We start from the raw sequence: 16,641 nt of genomic DNA on the forward strand, positions 1-16,641 counted from the left end.
GCACTTTGATATGAATTTTTGGAACAAATTAAAAATACTTGACTTTTAATATTTTGTTATTCTGCGAGGAATTCACAGGTTCAGTCTATCAGAATCATGTAAATTGGCTTCTTTTGGCATATTTTACATTTTGTTGCACACTAATGTAATCTACTTAATTGTAGAATTCAGTAATATCTCAAATTACTACTTGGTTAAACAAGAGAGAATCCAATACAAGAATTTTGATATGATTAATACTTATTTAGTAGTTCTTGTAACTTCTTTGTATGCTCTTTATTAATTAAACTGCCCTGTTCTTAAACTTTTGCTCCTTCTGCAAGATTGCAGTACTCATCTGCTGGTTGTAGCATTACCCTGGAATGTGGATGAAGATCTCCTTTAGCTCAAATGCACTGTGGCTGCTTCTGCAGCTTCTCGGGAACATGCCTCCATGTATCCCTGCCCTGCTGCCATGGGATGCCAGGCACCTGTAGGTTCAAGTATAAATGTTATGTCTTGGAACTTATCTAATACTGCGAAGGAACTTGTCGTGGTGCATGATGAATTGATTTCTTTTTTGTTTGTTTGTTTTCTGTTATAATTACCTTCTCTTGTACCAGAAGTTATTTATTCCATTGAAATACACAGGAATGCGTGAAGTTGGCACTCTTGATTTATTGCTTTTGCCTCATAATCTATTTTTCAAAAAATGCACTGTTCAAATTTGCTTTTAGTGCTAGATGAGAGATCATTAACCTGCTCTCTTGAGGGCAGGCGTCCCAGTAAAGGCAGGCAGAAGTTCAGGAAAGCTACACCTCCAGATAACATGAAGGAAAAACTCTTGAAATGCAAACATGGCATTACTACAGCCTGACCACGGGCTCCATGGAAAGAACAACAGACTGATAGCACAGGGCTGCATGGCCTCCTTGGGAGATACAGCCCAGGCTCTCAGCTGAAGCCTGTGTGTCTCTGAGCTCACTGCTCGGGTATCCTGTTTGCTGGCATTCAGCAGTATCCAATAAAGTCTTCTAGGTCTGAAGTGTTCTGTCTGCAAAAGCTTCTGAGGGACTAAAGTGATGTCGCGTTCCCAGGGAGTTCCGTGGCCTTGTTTGCAGTAGGGAAACAGGGATGGATGGATGGATGGATGGATATCTTTGAACTCCCAATATGCTGGGGAGAAGGTGCTGCAGATGGCAGACCTGGTCCTGGCTCTCCAATACCCTGGAGGGCTGGGACTTAAATGTCCTGGTGCCTGGCTCCTGGGATACCCTTGCTAGCCTCAACTCTCACTGAATCATAGAATGGCTCAAGATGGAAAGGACCACAGCAGGTCATCTGGTCCCACCTCCCTGCTCCAGCAGGGTCATTCCAGAGTACATGGCACAGGATTGTGTCCAGCCACTTCTGGGATATCTCCAGTGAGGGAGACTCCACAGCCTCTCCGGTTGTTCCAGCACTGGTCCAGTGGTCGGTCACTGCACAGTAAAGAACTTCTTCCTCATGTTCAGGTGGAACTTCGCTGTGCGCCAGTTTCTGCTTGTTGCTTCCTGTCCTGTCTCCGGGCACCACCGAGCCGAGCCCGGTCCACGCTCTTGGCACCTCCTTTCAGACACTCACACACATTAATGCGCTCCCGGAGCGGTGCCTTAAGCAGGGTGTGGGCGAGCCCGACGTGGGTGTTCAGCCGCTTCTCCCACCCGGGGAGACACCCCGGAGGGGCTGTGCCCGAATTCCCGCAGAGGCACCGGAGGCACGGAGGGGGTACCCCGCCGGTGTCACGTCACCGCGGGGCCGCTTCCCGGGGGCGCGCGGGCGGCAGGTGAGGGCCGCGCTCGCCCGGACAGGGCCGGGCAGGGGGGCGGCGGGACGAGTCCCCGGGGGGTCCCCGGTGCCCCCGCGGCGGCCGCGGACTCTTTGCGGCGGCGACCGCTCGCCCCGCGCTCCCGGCGGAGGAAGACGGCGCGCGGCGCCGGTCTCCATGGCAGTGGGGCTGCGTGGGCGGAGTGGTCGGGGCCGCAGCGCGGCGGGCGCGCGCGGGAGGGAGGAGGCGGGCGGGCGGGCAGGGAGGAGGCGGGCGGGCGGGCAGGGAGGAGGGAGCGCGCGCCCCCGGCCGCCCCCGCCCCTCGCTCCTGTTTGTGTCGGGCTGTGGCGGCGGCCGAGGGGCCCCGACCCTCCCGAGCCCCGCAGCCCCGCGCCCGTCCCCGCCCCGCGCCCGCCATGCGCGGCCCCTAGAGCGGCGGGCTCGGCGGCTGGTGCGGTGCCTGCGCGGCGGCGGCCATGGCGGTGGAGACGCGGCCGGAGCTGGTGGGGAAGCGGTTCCTGTGCCTGGGCGGCGAGGAGCCGCCGGAGAGCGGGCGCTGGCGGGCCGGGGTCATCCGCGCTGTGTCCCAGCGGGACTCGCACAGCCCCGAGCTGGCGGTAAGAGCCGGGCCGGGGGGGCGGCGGGCCCGGCGTGGCACAGCCCCGGGCGCTCTGCGGGGCCGGGGGTCGCGGCGGCGCCGGGCGGGCTCCCCGCGGGACTGCGGCCCCGCCGCCGCCGAGCCCCGGCCGGGCAGCCGCGGGGGGACGGGGCCGGTGCCGGCCTGGCCACGGGGGGACGGTGGGGCAGCCCCCAGAGCGGCGGGGGGAATGCGGCTGGTCCGGGGGAATGCAGGAGCTGCCGCCGCGTAGCGCGAACCGACCGGGTCCGGCGCGCTGGTGAACGCTGTTATTAAAAGAATGTCATTGTTTCCCTCGCTTTCATGTCCGCTGTCACTGTTTTCCTAAGGGGTGTAGGAATGTGCGTGGAGGTTAGCGAAGGAGCCAGGATATGCTCTGTTGTGCTCAGACACACTCTCGCTGTAGGAGGGAAACACGGCCAGGATTTCCTTGGGTTGGCGTTCTGAATGCATAATCTGGAAAATGGAGTTTTATTGTGTTCCCCGGACTTGGTCGGTATTTTGTTCGTGAATTCCGCAGTCACAGGAGTGCCGTGTTACTGCTGTGCTTGTCTCCTTCCATGTTTTTGTGTTATTTAGTGCTTCTGAAAGCACATTTAAAAATACCATGACTATGTAAATGGGCATTACGTAGGCTGAAAAAAGGAATCACCGGACTGCGCTGGGCAATCCATATTGCTGCTGGCAAGGGGGCGGCGTTCACAGCCCGACACGGATCGGGGTGGAATGTTGCCTTTTTTTACAAACTCATCAAGCAAACAATTGCCTGGTTGTGGAGATTATCGATTGCTTAGTTCGAGAAGTGTGAATCACAAAATTAAGAATTCCTTGTTTTATTCGTCCCGGGGTTTAAGCTTTGTTTTAGAAACAGAATGTGGCACTTGAGATACTACTTTTTTACTATATCGGGGGTTGGGGTTTTGGTGGGGTTTTTTTTGTATGTTGTTTTCGGGTTTTTTTCTCCCCATTCTCGAGCTATAATTCAAGTAGCATTCTGTTCATGCCCTTCTTTATGGCATGGTTTATATTTCCAACCTTTGGCTATATGTGAGAATCGTCTAGAATGCTTTATTTTTAGCACGTATTTTGGATGTTATTCTTGCAGGGTAGTATTCTCTAGAATCTGTATACAATTATGGAAACACTGAGTAAGGTCTAAGGAGGTATTTACTAACACTTACAAGTCAGAGCCATAATTTGTAAACTCTAAAGGCAGAGCTGACATAAAGAGAGAGGGTGCTAAACGGAGGCATTCAGGGGCTGTATCTGGTATGTTAAATGGGTGGTATATGGAACTTGCTCCTCTTCCTAACTTTGGTATCTGAGTGTTTTTCTCTTCAGATGCTCTTTCCTTACAATTTTTGGTAATTTAAGGAAGAACTGTCATGTCACAGCTGGTTTCTGAGGCAGGATGACTAAGGGTGTGCTTACGTGTGGTGGTGGAGCGCCATTTGGATAGATCCAAACTACCTGAGAAGCAGGATGGATGCTCCAGCTGCACTCCAGCCTGGGTGCAGTGCAGTGCTACCGTGGCCATGTTCCTGCTGGTATTCAGGCTGGCTACACAGCGCTGCATTATGCTATGGAGATGCACTCCTAGGAGTGCTGGAAGCCTGGGAAGGTTTGGAAATACTATCTAGGTCTAACGAGTCTAGTATTTAACTACTGGAGTGTCACTGCCTCCTTTAAGGTGGAGTATTTGGTTTTCACGTCACCTGTTCTCTGTCCCCAAGGCACAAACCAGTATAAATCACAAAGGGAGTGGGTAGAGTCAAAAATGATAAGGTTTCTTTTAGCAACAGGTAGTTTCTGTGGGTTAGTCTCTCATTGTGCATTTGTAATTATCTTCTTGCTAGTTGATATTTGCTACAATGAGTAGCAAAACAGTCCTCTCCCCTGCCCCCAGCAAAGCACAAGGACTTTTTTCTGGTAGTCCTGTTCCACATGTGCCGTCCTAGCTGGAGTGAGTGCTGCTCTTATCCTCCTATGGCTTTTGTTTTGAGGTGGCCATCCCTGTGAATAGCTCCAGACCCTTCTGCTCCCCATCACTGGAGTGGAACGGTAATTCCTGCTGACAGTTTCATTGCTGCCCACGGGGTGCAGCATAAAAATGTTGGAATTGACTTTTTGTCAATTTTGTGTCTTCCTGCTCCCCCTGAATGGGATGGATGGTGGAGAAATACAGGAGCTGCCCTGAACCACAGCACAGGAGGAGGGCAGCAGGCAGCATTTTCAATGTGATTTGCAGCTGGCTGGAGCTGAGCTGCCTTTTAATCCTGGCTTTGGAAGGAAGTATAATTTACAGTGGCTTTGTGTCTTTTCTTAATAAGTTTGAAGCCCCCCCAGTCAACTTCAACCACTTCAAGAACAGGGAGAGGTTTGAGAAAGGCTACCTTCTCCTGCTCTGTGGAAGTTGTCATCCGAGAGCCCTCTTCTCAAAAAACCATAAAGACGAGGAGGTCATGGCATTTGGTGCACTCCTAGAGGTGCAGAGGGATCTCCAGCTGTGGTGCACCCAGCTTCAACCCAATCACAGCGTGTGCTGCCTCCTGCTTGGCACCACTCAGGGAGGGGAGGGAATGGAGCTGATGGGATGTGAAGTGAAGGTGGGTTTGAGGGCACGACAAAGAGCTGGGTGTTAACAAAGGTGTGAGAGCAAGCCTGAGAGTGGGAATAGGGGAATAGATGGGCAAATGGGGAGTTTTAGGAGCTCAAGGAGACACAGCAAGCTTAGAGGCAATGGTCGTAATTAAGTTTAAGTGGCCACAGGGCTTGCAGGAGTAAATCCACAGGAAACCAGCCTTCATTAGTCCTGCTAGAAACAGAGCTACTCCTTAAATCGGGAACTGCAGGCCTGAAGGATGGACTGGCTGCTCTCAGCCTGGGAGCAGGGAAATCAAGAGTCCAGTTTTCAATTGCTGCTAAATTTGTTTCATGATTGTATTTTCATAGCTAAATTAATGATTATTATCATAGCTGAAATTATTGTTCTGGTAAGAAAAGGTAGAAAAACACTCAGTTGTCTAGATAGATCTCTCCTACTACATGAAAGTATATTAAATGAGTCTTTCCTTATACTTTCCATGATTGCAACATAGAGGATATGTAGAGTCTCTTTTTTGTGTGGTTTTTTTTCCCCCCAAAAATTTATTTATTTAATGGAAATTTTGCCTTTCTCAGCTTTCCTAATAGTTTACCACTAGTGGGGAGTATGGTGAGAACAACTGGCAGTGGTTGAGAGTGCTGTTGGTCTCCTGGAAGAACAATGCTCTTGCCATTCCATCCACATCCTCTATGCCAGGATTTGCCTCTTTCTTACTTATCCTGTAACATTTACAGATGTTGTAAACACCTGATACACAGGTACAATGTGTGCAATGTATAAAATTTAATCCAGGAGTTTTCTTGCTGATTTCCACATTCTTAGTCACAACTTTATAGTTCGACCTCTTGATCCTTCTTTCTTGGACATTCCTGTTGCATGCAAAGCATTTATTTAAAATAAAAATAACAAGGACTAAAGTTTCATATACATAGGTGTTCATGGGTATATGTGTGTGTGTTTCACTAGCTGTTGAGAGAATTCATAACTATTTTTCAGCTTAACAGCTGGTGTTATTAGAGGAAGCTGGGAACTGTGTTTTTCCTTACTGCTGACTGCCTGGAAAAGCCTGTGTGCTGCTCTGATTGCAGTGATAACTCTGGGCAAATAAAGAAATGGCCAAGAGGAAAGAGGTGGAGTCAATGCCATATGATCTCCCTGGTCTTCACTGTCCCTTAAGAATTGCTTTGTGGGCCACAGGTTGCAAACTGTGTAATCACTCCTGAAAAGATTTGACATGGTGATGGCAGAGGTGTTTTTCTCTATTGTGCTTTAAAAATGATTATTTAGAGGTGTAATTATTAAAATGTAAATCAAATTATTAAAATTTCACCTCAAAGTTCAGTGACTTTTCATGGTCCTGCAGTTGTATATTGAATATAGGCACATATTCAGTTGTATATTTTCACCACATGAAAGAGAAAATGGAAATAAGCTTTTAAACATCTAATGTGCAACTCTCAGTAAAAAAGTTGGGGTGATTTGTAAGTGCATGTTCATTGATGCACGAATTTTCCTGCCATGATGTCTGTGGATTGGAAGACAAAATCAGGAACTGAGTTGGTAGTGTTTAATGTCTTGTAATAGGCAGATGTAACATTTAGTAATTGTGCATAGGGAAATATATTGTGGCAATAAATCACAATGCTAGATGTTATTCACAAAAACCTAAATATTAATGAGAGTTTAAAGCAGCTGTTTGGGTTTTTTTTAATTATTATTTTATTTACAGTAAAGCTAGTAAGATATAGTGCTGGAAACAATACATTGACGCTTTTCTGAATGGTATTTTTTTTGGTATCTCATCTTTGGTAATTTACAAACAGGGAATTGTTAAAAATTCAGTATGTCTGGTAAAACCATTTGAAGAGAATAGCAGCAGATTTTGTCTGTTTTAACTGAATTTGCCTTCACTTAACAGTAAAATGGAAGTTCACAAAATGTAATGGAAACTTACCAGTACTTTTACAGTTAATATGAAAATAATTTCAAAACATATCTGATAACTTGAAAATAAGATATTTTAGACCAATACTCCATGTGCTGATAGTTTCTCACTGAAAGATGAAGTTAAATTTGCCTTGGCTGTGTGTTGAGTTGCTCTTACCTAGTCTTTTTACGACCTGTAGTTGTTTTAGTCTTCCTGCTTCTGCATTCCCAAATTTTCTGAATGTGGTCTGGCTTTGTCGTAGGGCACAGAATGGCACTTCTGTAGGTTGCACTTGGTTTCTGCCATATATTGATTTTCAGTGCAGTGTGTTGCATGTTGTCCTCTGTTTCCCTTTCCCTAAGGTAGTGTTAATTTTTTGAAGACATTTGAGCTAATCTGTTTAAAAGTGAAACTTTTTTGTCCATTCCTTATTTTAGAAATACGTGCTCTTCAACTGGAAGATGCAGAAAAATAGTAAAATTATTGTAGAAAGTAAACAGACAGATGTGCTCTAAACTAGCTGTGCATAGGTTGTTGGTGGTTAATGAAATTTAAAAATGCTACATGTTCCTGTAGTAGCATCTGGGTTAAAGATGAAGAGCAGGTTGTTGGTGAGGAGCCTGTCACGTTATTTACTCCAGCTATTGGGGACGGTGTTATAAACATGCCAGAGTTCATCACATCACTGCTGCCTCTGAATGAAGGAATGTTGTCATAGGATGTGTTTTGTGCTGTGTTTTGAAGTTGGTTTGAACGGAGTGGGAGAAGCTTAAAATGCAACAGGGATTCAGACAATCTTCATTGTTTCTGCTGTTCTGTATCAGCGTCGATGCCAACAGGAGTCTTGTAGGTTTGGGGCACGTCAGCTGGGCAATCTTTTCTTGGTTCAGCAGTAAAGAAAACTTCCTATTTCCTTTCAGTGTTTCTAGTAAGATTGAGCTTGTCATCCTGTGCCTGTGATTGTCGCCTCATCTGTCTGCCGGGGTTAGTTCAGTCAGCGTTCAGGAAGGAGGATCTCTGTCATAGTAATTGGACAAAGAGATCAAACACAGGAGTGTTCCTACGGAATTGACTGCAAGGATTCAGTGCTTTATACTCTGCCCTTCCCTCCTCTTTGCTTTTGTACGAAAAGAAAAATATTATGTAGATCAAGAAGTAAATATACTTGCACTGATGGATTTTGAGTGAAGTTTATTTGAATGTGAAGATTGCAAAGAGAATTCAGGTGTCCCAAGCTAGGGATTAATCACTTAATTAATTTGCTGCATAGTTGCAAAGTAAGCAACAGTGAACAAAATCTGGAAAAAGGAAGGTTTGATCCTGTACTTAAATCTTTCAAGAGGCTCTAAGAAAGGTATATCAGATATTTTCTTAATCAAAAAAGCATTTGCTTTTGTCCTTTCTATACCATGCATACAAATAATATATTATTCCACATTTGCATTACCTCAGACTTTTCTATTTCCAGAACTCTGTGTGAATCTTTGGAGCTGTCTCAAAAAGACATGGCATAGCCATCATAAAGAGTTGTAAAGAATGAGTTACTGTATTATAAGAAGCTACTCTTGCTATGCACGTACCAGGATCTCTAAACCTGCTTGAGAGCAGCAGAACTCTTGTGTAACATCAAACTGAGTGAATTGTAAAAATGGTACTTCTAAAATTTGTCCAAAAATAAGCTCAGCCTTCTTCTAATCCCACCATCAGTGCATTGTAGAGCTGCTTAGTTCCTCAGCGATCCTGAATCTCTGCTGGGATCAGGCTTGACTTTCCCTTTCAGTTGGACTCAGTAAACTGCTGCTGCTTTTGCTGAAAAGAAGTGCTGATGATCTGAGGTTCACTTGGGGTTGGCAACAAGGTGTTTGTCTGGGAGGAGACACCCCTGTGACGTGCTGTGCTTGCCCACTGTTGTGCTTTGGGCATCCCCACTCAGTGTTCCTGCAGGGATGTTTGCCCTCCTCGCCCTGCTGGGTAAGGACTGAGGCCTGCTCTGCTTGGACCCAGCTTGTTCTTGGAAACTGGTGAAGAATTCCAAGCTAAACTGATGCTGTGTTGCTTCATTATATTGATTCCCTCAGAAAGTTACTATTGTTAGTGGTACACGGGAATAACATCAACTAACTGTCATGTTGTAGGACAGAATGAGAGCAGGGGAACCAGAGGAGCCTCAGGGATTTTGCTGGGTTTTGCTTTCTAGTAATTTTCTTAAAAATATTTTTATTTTACTTGTAGCAGCTGTTGCTACTTTTCAGAATTAAGTGGAATGGAGCAACTTGATCTGCTCCTGGGGAAGTTGCCTCCATGTATGTACAGCAGCTGCCTTTGAGCTAATTCATGTACCCTGTTCAGAGCTTCATGGGCACAAAAGATGAAGGGTAAGTGTCAAAGCTTTTAGCTTAACCCTCCAGTGGCAACATTTTTAGAAGTTTTGGAGACTGTGGTTCCACAGACATTTCTCTTGGTGGCACTGCTGGCTTAATTTTTTTTTAACCCTGAGCAGTTTCCTGATCCATTCACCATATGGCACTCCAGGCAATTGTACTGAGGCTGAGGAGGTGGTGTGGGATCAATCCCAGACAAATGGCTGAGGGTGGGAGCAGCTTAAACTGGCACTGTTTCCAGGAGAAATGTCTCTGGACCATGGCCTGACTGAAGTAGTTGAAAACTGGCTCAAATACCTTTGAGGGTTGTGTTCACTGTAACTAGTAAATGTGTCCACCTGTAATGCAGGGATCTTCTGTTGCAGTTGAGTTAATGATATTTATTCACTTACTATAATTTCTTCTTTCAGTTGAATAAGGAGATACATGTTCAGAATAGCCCATAACATGACCATTTGATGTCTGGTGATGCTATACTTGTTTGGAAAATCAAGTTTTGGAAGAATAGATGTGGAATTAAATGCTTTGAGGGAAACTTAAGCATCTGTATGTTAAAATGCATACACCTCTGACTCAGCAAAGTATTGCATGTAATACTGCATCTGTATGAAGATCTTTTTGAGTGTTCTGAACAGCCATGTAGCTGATGCAAATGCTGAAATGATTGAAGTTAGGCTGCACTGCAGGTGACTTAAGCAGACACTACTGACTTATTATTTGGGTTGACTCACCATGGTTTTACTTTTTTGCTAGGGGAACAGGGCTCTTCAATCAAATGATGGTTTAAAATCTGAATTATAATTGCTCTGTGAAAGAGAGAGCACTTGCTGAGTCATTGCCAGGTGACCCAAGTCAAATCTCTTCAGTCCTGGACGTCTGGTGAGGAGGGGTTGGAAAGCTGTACTTTGGAGGAGTGTTGGTGAGGATGGGGTCACTTCAAAACATTCCTCCAGTTTATTTCCTTATTTTTTGCTGATCTTGGCTTCTCTCCTTTCCTGAAACACAGAATGTAAATTGACTACCTTTCAAAAACAAACAAAACAACCCAAAAGCCAAAGTCAAGCAGACAAAAAAACTTGTTGGGGTAATCATAGGACATATGTGATCTACTGTTCAGTTAGTGTAGAAAATCTTGGAGAGAGGGTGCCAGGAAATAGGAGTGCAGTTAAGATTTCACTGGAGTGAACTTGACCTGACTGGAGTTTGTCATTAATCTGTAGTTTTTTTCAGCCTTGGTCTTCATCAAAGGCAGGAGGTGTGCAACCAAGGTGTGCAACCAAGACCTGTTGTGAGCAGTTGGTAGAGGAGGGTTAATGAGCTTTGGGCTGTGGACTCATGGTGAGATTTAAAGAGATAGGAGCCAACAGTGGTCTAGCTGCCAACATTTCAGTCCAAAGTACAGAAGCTGATGTAGTTAAAGACTGAATGGAATGAGGTACTGTGGTCTTAAGAGCTGTTGTTGTGGTGCTTGGCTGTCATATCTCTCCAATTCCTCAGGGTTTTGTGCCGAGATTTGGAGCTCAGGGGCTTCACCCAGCAGAGGTCTTTGGGTTTTGTAACCCTTCCTGGATTTTTTCTAAATGAATTAGTAGGAAATCTTTTTGAATCTCTGTGAACTTTTCAACATCCTGTGACAAAGAAGGGTCAGGCTTTGACTGTGCTTCCTACTCAGGGTTGCCTTCTGTTGTTTCAGACACGCTTTGGTCCCTGCCTTTTGTGTGCCACTCATGATTTTATTAGCTCTGCTCTGCTGCTCCCTACTCCTCTCTGGAGCTTATAAATGTGGCAATTTTCCTTTACTGTTTCTTAACCCAGGAGGCAGGAAGTATCTGTTCTGTCTGTCAGTCCCTACTAACCCTGTCCAAATAAATGTCTGTTTGAACTAGATTATTCCACAGAGTGTGCAGTTCACTGCATATCTTAAATGACTATCTGCACTAAGATGTGTATCTTCACATTGTGTCCTTTCTGCAGGTTGTTCTGAACAGATTTAATTTAATACTGTCAAATTGGGGTTTAATTTTTTTTTCAGGCAATAAACTAACGTTATAAATGAGTTTTAAAATGTAAAAATTTATTTCTCCACTGGAGTATATAGTTGGTTTTTCAGTTATGGTAATAAAATTGTCTATTGCAGGTGCATTTGTGTTTAGTATACCCAGATGTTGGTCAAACTTTGGCGTTGATCTATTAATAACAGTTAAGCAGTGAGTAAACCTTTAAATAAAAAAAGAAGTGGAGGTGGCAACTAAATATTTCTGACTTGCTAACTGTTAATCCAGGTGCGCTGTCCTAAATACACCTGATCCTCCTGTATACTGTCATATTTTAATATTTGTATATAGGTCAGAATGTGATATGGGAGTATTTTTAGATAATGTCATGACCGCTTCTGAATTTAATAGGTAGCTTTTCTCTGTAATGGGGTACTTACCTCCTTTTGCATCATTTTGTAACAGACAATAAATTTTGACTCAAAGAAATTTCAGTTTGTTTTTATAAATAGAAAATGTTTCAAGTGCTTTACTACTTTGCAGCATATTTTTTCCTTCAGAAATTTGTAGTATAAATGAATCTTTTCTTTTGTTACCTGTAGCTTTTTAGAAGATTTCAATTTAGCGAATCAGACCTAAGACTATATATATAAATGAAAAACTTTTGTTTAATAAATGATTAATTTACGAACTTTCTAATTCCGTCAGATGATTTATTTGGAAACTGAATACAGTACTTTAAATTCAAAATATAAAAACCTTAACCATCCTTTATTAAAGATCTGGCTTTCTGTTGACTCTCAGAAACATGGCTTGCTGACACTATTCAATTTTTGTTAGAGTTCTGTAATAGTGTCTTTCCTAGGTAACATGACATCTGTGTGTATGCCTTGGCATGCATTTCCCTGTCAGTTTTTTTGACAATTAATAGATTTCCTGTTACCTGATATTAATTTTTTGTTTTAATTTTAGCTTTTTAATGCATTTGGGCATGGCTCATATCTCAATAGCATGGCAAAGGTGATCACTGCTCACTTGTATTCTGTTTATCATATTTGAAACTAAGTTTGCCCTTATGTTATTCTTCTGCTAGAATAATGGCAGAACTTCATGGGGCTCTTCAGCTGGTACAAACTTCCCCCATGTAAGAGGTATCTCCAGAGGGTTCTTGGATTCTTTGGCTGAGGTAAAAGCACATTTTTTTCCTAAGATGTGTTATGTTATGGTAGCTCTCCATTTCCAGGTACCTGGGACTTGTGAGTTCAGGAATGTTTATTGGTCTATTTGAAAGAATTGAGTGCTCCAGTGGGAATCAGCAATTCGTTCTTTGCCTGTGTTTTTCCTTCCTTTCTTACACCAGTCTGGTTTTGGTCTTGGCCTCTGCTTTTAGAAGTATGTCTTCAGTTAAGAAGAGGACAATGTAAGGACATGCAGAATGGCCCTGGGGAATCTTAGGACTGGGTTGGTTAGTATTTGGAGGCAGGATAGAATGGAAAACTTTTTTTCCTATTTTTTCTCTGAAAACCTTTTGATCAGTTCTTGATCTTTCTTGAATCAGTTCTTCTTACGACAAGATTGGGTGGGCATGTCCAGAAAAATCGATCAGCAGTGGAGGCAAGGAAAGAAGAGAGGACTGTGATGGGTTTGAATGGAAAACCCCACAGATAGTTTGATGTAAATTGACAGAAGGAGGGCTTTTGTCTGTACAAAAGCCAGCATCCCTTCCTGGGAGGCTTCTGACTCCACTGCCTCCAATCTCTTGCACAAGGAAATACAAAGAAATTTGTAAATAAAAGAAGTCTAAATGTTCAAGTTCAGTACCTGAATTGGTAGTTTTAGTCAAAGCCAGGCTAAACTCAGAAAAACAAAATTTGAAAAACATTGATTATTGAAAGGCAGAGCACAGAGATGAAGCTGGTATTGCTATTTAATTAATCACAGCTTGGGCCATGTGCAATTCTTGTTCCTAAGGCTGTGTCAGTTTGGCGTTGTTCAGGTTAGTTGTAGAACTGAGCTTTTTTTTTTTTTTTTTGGTGTGTGTGTTGGGTTTTTTTTTGTGGCTCTTCTTAATTGTTTTGTTTCCTTCTCTTCCCAGGAGTTAGCTGTGTCTCCTTATCAGATCTTCACTGGGAGGGAGACTCATTTGTAGCATAGCAGGCGTGTGCTGCTCTTTCCTTGGGACTGTGTGTATAGGATGGAGAACCTGAGCACAAACCCTGCTTAACTGCGAGGTATTTGGGATAGAGAATTGTAGGCTGGCAGTCTGAGTTCCGTGGAGAATAACACAGCAGCATAATTCTGGGTGCTGGAAAGTTAGGTCTGAAAAACTGCTTCCCTCCTATACACCGTGGTGGGTTTGGAGTACCTGTGGTTCCTGGAGCGGTGGTTCTGAGTGTGTCTCTGCTAACACTCTCTTGTTGTCCCTGAATTTGTGCTGCTTGCTTGGCTGCCCTCTCAGCTGATTTTTAACTAAGGCTGCTGTTGAATTCTGTTAGTTATGAGAGCTTCAAGGCAGGTAGCCTTGAAGGGGATTAGTTTATCAGATGTCTAGTAAAGTGCAAACTCTTTCTGCAGCTTTATCCACCCTCAGGCTATTCAATCTCTCTACAGTGTGATCTTATTGTCTGAACCAGTGAGGCTACAGAATTAACCCTTTCCTTCAGTGTGGAGGAGTTGGTGGGTTTTTTCCCTTTGGACCTTAGAAGACAGTGATGTCTAACTTAAATATGTGAGTGTGTTACTGAAATCTACTTTTAATTAATACCAGGTGTTTTCTTCATTGCCTCAGTGTTGGCTTTGCCCATATCCCACATCTTTCTTTATTGGGCCTGTCAGCTGGGCAGTGGCAGCAGAGCCAGCTCACCATCAGTAAAGTGTATTGATTTTGTTTGTATTGTTTGATCTTCTGAAACTTGACAGTAGCTGCAAGTTAACAGGGAAGTCTTGGCTGGAAAGCATCCTTAAAAATTAATATCCATATACACGTTGAAACAGCAGTAGAAAGTAATAAACAATTGTGTGGTAATGAGATATTGCCTACTAGTACTGGTGTTTATGGTGATAAAAGCTAGAGATTTTCATAAGAAAATTGATGTATCTCATTTGCCGTGGCACTTGCAAACTGCTATTGTAGTCCTTGTGCAGTGGAGTGTGCAGGACTCAGCTCTGCTCTGGTTTGTTGGCATTGCTGGTGGGCAGAGGAGAGCTGAGGTTGTGGGTTCTGGGGTGTACAGCCCTTGTGGTGGTGGTGAAGGGTGTTATGGGGAGCAGTAATGATGGACTAGGGCAGGATGTGCTGTTCAGTTGTGCTTTGAAGTATGTTTGCATTTCTCTATTGGTTGCTTCTGTATAGTCCTTCTAACTGTTTCCCAACACTTTATTAACATCATTTAAAATGGAAAGTACTTATTCAGATATTCTAGTGAAAGATTTTACTAACAATCTAGAAGAAAATAAAGTCCTGTTGTAGCAGTCATGCCAGATGGGTTAACAGTTTGAAGGCTGTGACATTGGCTCCAACTTGCAGGGGTTTATAACTTAAAATATGTGTGCATTATGGGAAATGCACACTTGGGGAAAAGAATACAATAAATATTTTTCTACAGGTTGTAATGTATAGAAGTAATTTGCAAAGAAATCTTTAAACATTTTCATAGAGCACTTAATATCACAGTCATTCCAACTAAAAAGCGTTGTTGAGGTGCTGTGAAACAAGTGCTGTAAAATAATATCCCCCTGCACCTTGCTGCATTGTGTTTTTTCTTACCTTCTAATTTTAGAAATATCAAACCACCAAGGTAGCCAGCATGACAAAATCAGCACTGATAAGTGTTATGCAGGGAGAAGGTGTCTTACTGTCATGTAAGTATAAATAGCAGAAGATTAGACTGTTCTCTGGATGCATGAGTCAAAATTATTGACACTGCCTTCAATCTTCTCTCATCCTGTGCAAAGCACTCAATCTGATGGTGACCAAGTATTGTTTAGCATTTCCTGTTCCCTGCCTATCCCACTGATGAGCTATATTTTAATTTCTCTTTATTGCATCTTTCTATGGTCAGAGTGCTTCAGGGTTCTCATAATCATCTTGTCCTGGCCTCACAGTTGGAAGGCTTCCAGTAAACCTCCCTTCCCTCAGGAAATAAGATATAGTTAGCTAACTAATAACTTTCATTTTTAATGTGAAGAACAAACCTACTGAAACTGTTGAGTTCTCATTAAAAAAAAAAGGACATAAAAGGTGTTTCTGGTAGCATTAGATGATTACGCAGGTCTGTTGGCTCTGGTTCTGTAGGTAATAAATTGATTTAGTAGTGATGTATTTTTGCTGAAGATGATCTGAAGGATTGTGGGGCAGTTAACTTCAAAAATGAGCTTGTGTTTATGATTTTGGTTGTCTGAAGGTGCGACTGGGATGTTCTGGGGTAAATAGACTGTGGATTGCATGATAACTTGTGCCAGCTCTGAGCTCTGGAGCTGCTGAGATCCCAGCTCCTGTGTCCACGCAGCTCTGTTTAGCTGAAGGACCCTCTCTGACCAAGCCCTCGGTGTGGGAGGTGCTGTGCAGACCCAGAGCTGACATTGTCACTGCCGCAGAGTTTGGGAAACCTGGAAGGACAAGGAGCTGAAATGAGGTTACGGTGATGTGGTGTTTGTGTACAGCAACCAAACCTTTGGGAACTCTTGTGACAGAGAGGTAGGAGAGGTTTCTGAGGTGTGGCTCTACTGCTGTTCCTTGGTTGTGTCTGTCAAACGTGAAGGACAGCCAGGGATGAAACCCAAAAGTGGCAGGCTGAAATGGATTTTTAGTTTTTTTTCTTTCTTTCTTTTCCTTTTTTTTTTCTTTTTTTTAAGTAACCAGTGACAGGTTTGAACTGTGGATCAGAAGTGGGACTTGGCATTTTGTAGCTGAGTCTGAAGACTTCGAAACCAAAATCCCAGACGTTAGTAGAGAAAGGAGGCACAATGATGTCAAAAAGACAGCTATTGTCATTGTGATGTAGTTGAACAATTACTGTGTAGCAGCACTGTGAGAGGCTGTGTGTGAGCAGAGTCCTGTGAAGTTCACAGGGAAAAGTGATGTAATAACTGAAGTAATAGCTTAAATATAAGTTTGAGGGTATGGACCTTGGAGGAGTTCATAGAAACAAATAGCATTGGGATGAACACTGAAAGTTCTGTCTTAAGCACATTGTGCTTGGTGGTGCAAACTGCATGTTAGTGTCATTTAGTGAGTTTTAATGGCTTTTGTGACCCTAATCATAGGGTTGTGCTGAGCAGTCTGATTCAGGTCCTGTTTTAAGTACATTCT

General features: G+C 43.6%; 1 protein-coding gene across 2 annotated transcripts in view; it reads left to right on the forward strand.

The window, feature by feature from the left end:
- Nucleotides 1-2,247: 2,247 nt before the first annotated feature.
- Nucleotides 2,248-16,641, forward strand: part of JMJD1C (jumonji domain containing 1C) — a 160,081-nt gene continuing 145,687 nt past the window's right edge. For both annotated transcript variants that reach the window (XM_027694058.1, XM_027694062.1), the window contains exon 1: nt 2,248-2,403. In XM_027694058.1, coding sequence (XP_027549859.1) covers nt 2,263-2,403 — 141 coding nt within the window. In that variant the 5' untranslated portion in view covers nt 2,248-2,262. The remainder of the gene's footprint in view (nt 2,404-16,641) is intronic.

The sequence above is a fragment of the Neopelma chrysocephalum genome, unplaced genomic scaffold (genome assembly GCF_003984885.1).
Source record: "Neopelma chrysocephalum unplaced genomic scaffold, ASM398488v2 Primary Assembly neopelma1_96, whole genome shotgun sequence".
Classification (NCBI taxonomy): domain Eukaryota; kingdom Metazoa; phylum Chordata; class Aves; order Passeriformes; family Pipridae; genus Neopelma; species Neopelma chrysocephalum.